This window comes from Channa argus, chromosome 3 (genome assembly GCF_033026475.1).
Source record: "Channa argus isolate prfri chromosome 3, Channa argus male v1.0, whole genome shotgun sequence".
Taxonomy (NCBI): Eukaryota; Metazoa; Chordata; class Actinopteri; order Anabantiformes; family Channidae; genus Channa; species Channa argus.
The window spans coordinates 23,586,081-23,593,670 of record NC_090199.1 but is presented as its reverse complement, the minus strand read 5'-3'; the positions used below and the strand labels follow the sequence as shown (position 1 = coordinate 23,593,670).

Here is a 7,590-nt window from a genome sequence, read left to right as displayed (position 1 = left end):
TTAGTTCTGTTATCAGAGGAGGTTAAACAATGGCAGCTATTCAATCAGTTACATTAAAATAAGATAGATATTCATTGTCTGCAGATGAATAATACAGGCTTTGAGGATTTTACTAGTGTGTGTGTGAGAGAGAGAGAGAGAGAGAGAGTGTGTTTGGGGGGTAGCATTTAATTCCTTTATTACAGGCAGTGCAGTGATGAAAGGAGAAGAGAAAGAGAAAGACATACACACACATCCACTCAGTCCCTAACAAAGGATTATGGAGACCACAGTCAGTATCCAAGCCGCTAAGCTATACGTTCTGTGGCTCTGTTAGTGGAGCAGTTGTCCACCAACCGCATGGATAGCAGTTCAACATCCAGCTTCTCTGCCACATGTGAAAGTGTCTTTGGGGAGTTGCATTTGGTGTGCACTCCTTCCTCATACGTTGCTTTGGATACAACCATGACTAATTGTGAGGGCGCCGCAGTTGTTTGTTTTTTTTTTTTTTTTTTTGGCATTGTATGCCTTCATTAGAGGGTCAACAGCCAAATGAGATGGGACACATAGGAAACAACTTCAAACAGGTCCCCAGCCGATCGCAAGCCAGGAACACGGTGGTTCACCGTCAGAGCCATAAACCCCCTCAGCAACTGAGGCATTCCAGCAGTTTGGGTCGTCTATTGCCAAGATCACGGCAAAATATTTTCTTTGTCCAATAGTTTGGTTTGGTTTAAATACTTTTAAACCCAATGTCATTGTCATTTGCAAATTAGCAAATGTCAACATGCTAACACACTAATGGGGAATATGACAAACATTCCGTCTGCTAAATGTCAGGATAATGAATGGTTATTGTGAGCAGCATGCTGACATTAAAGGGTGACTTCACTGATTTTTAACTTGCTTCCTATGGCTCTAATTCGGGAAAGAATTAAACTTGCCTCTGCTTTCCCTATATTTAAATGCATTTCTGGTTTAGTTTAAAACTCCTCCATAATCAAGAGGAATTTTTCAGTTCAGATGATATCATCTGGAGGAGCATGTTGTCAAAACCGAAAACTACTGTGATCAGCCATCAACATCACTTGAACTGATGTTTAACATCATTCAGATCCCAATTCTGTTGTTCTTAAATGTGTTTGTTTTTATCACTAATTAAACCTTCAACCCAAGCTCTTGCACCTTTTATGCTTTATTTTAAAGTTTCATAGTTTAACATGTACTGCCTTTCAACAGAAGACAGCTATAGAGTTTTTTCTTTCAACTGCCCCAGTTTTTAATTTCTGAAAACCAATTTATGTGTCAGTGGCTACCTCCACTCTTCTTCCCGTGAACTGGTGGCCAGTTTGAGATGTTGCTTTTACTCAGGTTCCAAACCACGGTTTGTGAGTCCAAGTGAGCTGCCAGGCTCTTGTAGAATTAAAACAAACAGGGCCACCTGTTCATAGTATGTGGCGAAAGAATGTAAATCAGAGCTACACTCAGGCTTCTTGTGGTTTCACCTCTCTGACTGTCAATCAACTAAAACATTTTGACATATTTCACAACAAGAGAGTCCTTGAAGAACATCTGGATCTTTTCTGAGGGTAAAGACAGTATGGCTTTTCCAAGCTTTTCATATTACTTTCCATGATATCTAGCTATTTGGATGAAGAAAAACATTTCACAATTTAATGTAATTAAAATTTAAATGAATATTCATTCATATGTTAACCCCCCAAAAACTTTCTGACCTACCTCCCGTTAGCTGAGGTAATTTATCCAGAGAACTGAAATAGAAAACCTCTCCAACAGCAGACTGATAAACAGCATATCCACTACGGCTCTGGAAAACTGATATACCGCAGAAGTTATTTCGAGCACAGAGTTGCGCATTAAACAGCAAAGAATTAGCGTAGGCTATGAAAATGATCCGTTCACATCGATCCATGCTCACAAATAAAACAAATGAAAGACCCCACTGTCTCCTCGCCAGAAATTGGACCCGGCCGGTAAAACTCCTAACCCTTATACCTATTGCACTACAAAGACGAAACAGATCTGTTGGAGATAATTTCTTGGAAATGGAGGTGACACACATAAAATGAGTAGCAGCATGAACACGTGTTCGATGAGCGTGCAGGTAATGTAAACAGGAGCTGCAGAGAAAGTGCAGCAGCGGAGGTTTGAGGCGTGAACTTGACTCAAGGGGGCGCACAGAAGCAGAGACGCCCACCCACACAGAGAAACGCGCTATATAAAAGGTGACCTGATATTTTAGTGTCAGTGAGGCTCTTTTACAACTTGCAATCCATCATGACCAAACCAGACGGACTCAGACGAGGAAGATACTCCGCAGTGGACACGGATGTCTTGAACTTTATCGGAAGGAAATATGATTTCTGATCTTAAGGGGGAAAATGTGTTTTCATCCGTGAACTGCTGAAAGTTTCTGTGGATAACTATAAGGAAAACTATCTTTGGGATGTTCAGCCGGACTGGAAAGGATTCGCGAAATATGTAGTGGTAAGCAATGCTAATCTTAAATCTCATAATAAAAGTAAACAATAAAGATGACTTTTTAAAGAAGTAACCTATATTTCAGGACCTGATTGTGTGTTTTTTTTAAAACTTTTATTCCTCGATGGACATCTCAATTATTATTATTACTGTAAACTGAATTTTCTCATTTTATAGTGACTTAGTGCACAACACATATGCGAGCAAATCTGTGTAAAACACACGATAGAAAGCATTGAAGTTTAAGTAAGTACCTCGATACAGTTTTGTAGTATTTGTAGCCTCCTTTACTCGAGTATTTCCAGTAGCCCATTACTTTTATTTAACTACATTTTACATCTTAAAATTGATCTTTCTACTTCACTGCATGTGTATGACCGCTGCAGTTACAAATAGCTTTGTAGAATTCGATTAATATTTAATAAAGTATGTAATTAATATAATATGGGGAGACATCCTTACAGTTGCAGCATTAATTGACACAAATGTATTGTGTCTGTCATGGCTGTTGAAATATGTTTTAAATTTATGAACTTCAGCCTTTTCTTTCATACTATGGACAGTTTGACCAGTTGTCAAGTCAGAGTGAAAAGGAATTAACTCAGATCTTCAGTCAGCCATAAAGAATTTGTAGGAGTATGTGTGTAACTTTGAGAACACCTCAAATCTTATTAACAAAACATTTTGGGGTTACAAAGTTAAAGGAAAAACAACATAATGATTCTGGCTTAAGGTATTGATTCCACACGGCTTCTTGTCATGGATTCTTTGAACTCTACTTGAAGGATGAACACCATTCTGGCAAAAGATATTTCCTCATTTGGTGTTTTGTCTATGGTGGGAGGCAGTGCTGACTAAGTTGTCCACTAAAATTTTTCATGGGGCTTCAGCTGGGCTGAAATCTGTTGACTTAGAAGCACATATAAGACAGTTTTTGAAGTTATGTTTTTGCAGATTTGTAAGTATGTAACATTTCCTGTTTTATTTATTATTTTATCAACAAAAAGTAAGTGAATCAAAGTCCTCTTCTTTCTCTCGCAGATCCCCTTCACTATGGACCTCATGACCTCCAGTGTTCAGTGATGTTAGCTTTGAGCCACTACAACTCCACGTCCCCACTCCTCCCTTTTTCCAATAATGACAGTGAAGGAACGCTGGAGGCCAGAGTGGCTGTTGCAGAGGTGCAGCAGCAGGGAAACTTGACCTTTGATCTGCCTCCTACCAGCGGTGCCGTTGTCGTAATATTGTCTATGACACTGGGCATCATCTCCAACATTGTTGCTCTCTTTATCCTGGTCAATGCATACTCCCTCCAGCGCCGGCGCTCCAAAGCATCATTCCTTTTGTTTGCTTCCTCATTAGTGGTCACAGATTTTGTTGGCCACGTGATCCCTGGTGCTTTGGTTCTCCGACTCTACCTCCATGGAGGTGTGCGCCCTGAAGCCTTCAACACCTCTGATGGCATGTGCCAGTTCCTGGGTGGCAGCATGGTGTTCTTTGGTCTGTGCCCACTCTTCATGGGCTGTGCCATGGCTGCTGAGCGCTGCCTGGGTGTCACTAAGCCACTGCTGCACTCATCCCTGGTCACCAAAACCCGCACAAAGACCTGCCTGTTTGTCATCTGGCTGGCAGCTCTGTGTGTGGCCTTGCTGCCCTGCTTTCAGCTAGGCTCTTACACCTACCAGGACCCAGGGACCTGGTGTTTCATTAAAGTGCTCAGAGACACTGAGGAGGTAGATGTGGCCTTTGTGGTGCTGTTCTCTGGACTTGGTCTAACCTCTCTAGCTGTGGCGCTGGTGTGTAACACCATCAGTGGACTGACACTCGTGGTCGCTCGGCTCAGGAGGCAGCCTGGCTCCCATCACTCAGCCAAGTCCCATGACATAGAGATGGTGGTGCAGCTGGTCGGGATCATGGTTACCTCGTGTATCTGCTGGAGCCCTCTGCTGGTGAGTATCTGGAAGGACAATATGATGGAATCCTACAGTTCAGTACACACTTACTGGGAGCACTGTGTTACTTTACATACTGCTATTGACATAAGCCAGAAATATAAAAGTCAGTTACTGGTACAGCTGTTGCTATTACCTGCTTAAAACACTATCACCTCAGTAATAAGCTCTTACACATTAGTAGTTCACTCACACAGGTGTTTTCTCTTTCTCTCTCCTGTTAAGACCTTCACACCAGTCTGTGTGAACATGCTGAGGCTTGATTGACAACTTCCTCTATGTCAGTTTTTATCACACCTGTTAGGGTACAGTCACACACATGTGGTGTGGCCAAGAGCAGGAAGTGACAGGAAACAGGTCGTGCTGGAGCTAGAATGGTAAACAGTTTAGCCATAGTGGTTCAGAAAAGCAGAAATGAAACAGCTTTAAAATGTATATTTTCGAGTCATTCCCCTCTCTACTTCTACTCACCACAGCCAAGCAGCATCTCTTTCTTGTTGCTGCCTGTATAATCTGCAGTTATAAAACATGAATGAGATGTTCAACTCTTGCCTCAAACTGATTAGATGGAAACAAAACTGGTGTAAATATCACACAATTCGCTTCTGCCAACTTTATCCTGACCACATGTCAAATCAAACAGGGAAATTAAAAATACCACGGCGCATTTGTGGGCCGTTTGCATGTTATTAATGCCCACATTTTTATACAATTTTGTCATTAAATTATAAATAATTTTGGTATCAAATTTGCATTTTTTTAAAAATATTGTATGTACTTGTTAGGACCAGAAAGACGTCTTTATTTTTCTCGCAAGCCTTATAATTTCCCACTTTGCCATTGTTAATATTATGCTGGAGGATGCAATGTTAATTTTAATGCAAAAGCCTATAGTAATCAGAAACACTACCAAAATTACTGCTTACTTCTAAGCAGTGTTAGCTTTATGATATCAGGGCAAAGGTTTTAGAAGCCCAGCAGAACCAGGTAATCCAATAACATCTTGATAACAGTCTGAACGGCTTATTTTTTGTACAATAAATGCAACAATGTGTTATATGTCTGCAGATCTTTGGCCTGATGTTAGCAATCCGCTCCTACACAGGATCCATCGGCGATGACCTGTCCAGCTATAAATCCCTGATGGTTATGGGCGTGAGGCTGGCCACATGGAATCAGATCCTTGACCCCTGGGTCTACATTCTGCTGCGCCGCACTGTCCTCCGCAAAATCTACCTCATCGCAAAGTGTCAGGCAGGCTTGAGGGGTAATAAATTAGGTCGCTGGGAGCCCACATCTTTTCACAGCTCAGAGAAGAAGGAAGTCAATCAAGTGTGAACTGAAAAAAGAATGAACCAGGATGGATATACAAAGATTTCAGTGTACAAAGATATTGACAAGGAGAAACTTGCAGCTGATAGAAACAAACTTTGTGGCTGATTTGCTGACATTTTATGGGTGGCTCACTTTATAAATGTTTTCCATATAGCGTGCGGTCATTGACTGACTTCACAAATGAAGCTAACCAATGCTGTGATTTTGCACAAGTTATCATAAACATTCCCCCAGTTTACTCATAATAAGTAAATATTCCTTATTGCATAATTTATACCCTTGTTTGGACAACAGTTATCAACAGGAATGTTGTAGGCTGCATAATGCAGTATTCAAAATGCCCTATGTTGAGACCCCAGGCAAGGTTCGGAGGGATATTACTTTTAAAGGGACTAAGGCTTGTTTGTTTTTAATTCTCAACACCTTTTACAGCTGCTTTGAAAGTAAACACAATAAATAAATTGCACACTTGGTCATTAATTGGGTAAATGTGAAAGAAACATGATGGAAATGGGCTGCATCACTGTAGCCAACAGAGGGAGCTCCAAACCAAAAAGTCTTTAGTATATTTGTGATGTTAGACATTCTGCTGAATGTATTTCATAAATCAATCTTGATGTTAAAATACTGTGGAGTTTGAGATGTTTAAGTACAACCTTAAACATGTGTTCATACAGTGCGTTATGTGAACTGATAAGATTTTATAAGTTATTACTTGAACCGTAGCCTCAATTGTCTGAGGACATGTAAAGAATGAATGTAAATAAAAAATACAACCTTTACTTTGACATTTAAGATTTATGTTTCTCTGTCTTTTCCACGACTTTCCTAAGACATGTTTTAGGAAAGTTTTAGGAGTATATTTGGAGTATATTTGTCTGGTTAATAAATATACTTCACCCCTAAGAGTGGTGATATCAAATTGTTGTATACATTTTATATAATATTAAATCTAATTATTCTGGTAACTAAGCAATGCTTTAAGTGTGAACTGAACTACGTACAGAGTTTTTGCAGTATATTTGAAAGCAGTCTGCTTTTTAATGTATTGATAAAAATCTGTACTTTAATCAGTACACGAGAAAAAATGACTGCAATCAGCAGCAAGATTTTCCTGCAGGGCAACCTGGACTTCACTTGCCACCAACTATGATGATTAATCTAAAAGCATTATCTGCAAAGGTCATGCAGGTAAACTGTAGAAAATTGTTATGAGTATCTTTCTTTATAAGGACATGAATCTATAGGCAAGCAAGTAACTCAAAATACTATAATTTCAGTGTCCTGCTTTTTTTCAATTTATTTCCTCTGCATCGTTTCTTTCCAACCATACTAATATGCAATGTCATTTTTAAAAATGTATATAAAAATATTATTTAAATATTATTATAGTATAGAAATATGATTTCAATATATTTAAATATTAGCTATAAAAACTATTTCCCTAATACAGTAATAATAATTCCTAATATAATAATAATAATAATAATAATAATAATAATAATAATAATAATAATAAAAATAATAAAAATAATAATAATAATAATATGAAACAAGTTTTCTATAAGATTAACTAAATAATTATATTCTAATCCTAATTATTTTATGATATATTGTGGCCTATTTGACAGAAGGTTTTACAGTTGTGTTTACAACTGCTCCAATTTTGGCAATGAAGTAAAAGAAAGAGATGAGTGACAGATTACTACAAATAGTACAAATAGCCTACATTTAACATTAATTACTACATTTTAGCTGTCTTTGCATTTTATTACAAATATGTTATATTTATTACATTATTTATAATAACTAACTTTGTCAA

At 38.5% G+C, this 7,590-nt stretch overlaps 1 protein-coding gene across 2 annotated transcripts; it reads left to right on the top strand.

The window, feature by feature from the left end:
• The first annotated feature begins 2,187 nt into the window (after positions 1 to 2,187).
• On the top strand, positions 2,188 to 6,556 carry ptger1a (prostaglandin E receptor 1a (subtype EP1)). Of its 2 annotated transcripts, none has more exons than XM_067498514.1 (3): positions 2,188 to 2,481; positions 3,523 to 4,430; positions 5,502 to 6,556. In XM_067498514.1, exons 2-3 carry the CDS (start codon positions 3,564 to 3,566, stop codon positions 5,769 to 5,771), a joined length of 1,137 nt encoding a protein of 378 aa, XP_067354615.1. In that variant the 5' UTR covers positions 2,188 to 2,481; positions 3,523 to 3,563; the 3' UTR covers positions 5,772 to 6,556. The 2 variants fall into 2 exon arrangements, with proteins under 2 accessions (XP_067354615.1, XP_067354614.1); XM_067498513.1 differs by having other exon boundaries at positions 2,192 to 2,487.
• The last annotated feature ends 1,034 nt before the right edge of the window (positions 6,557 to 7,590 follow it).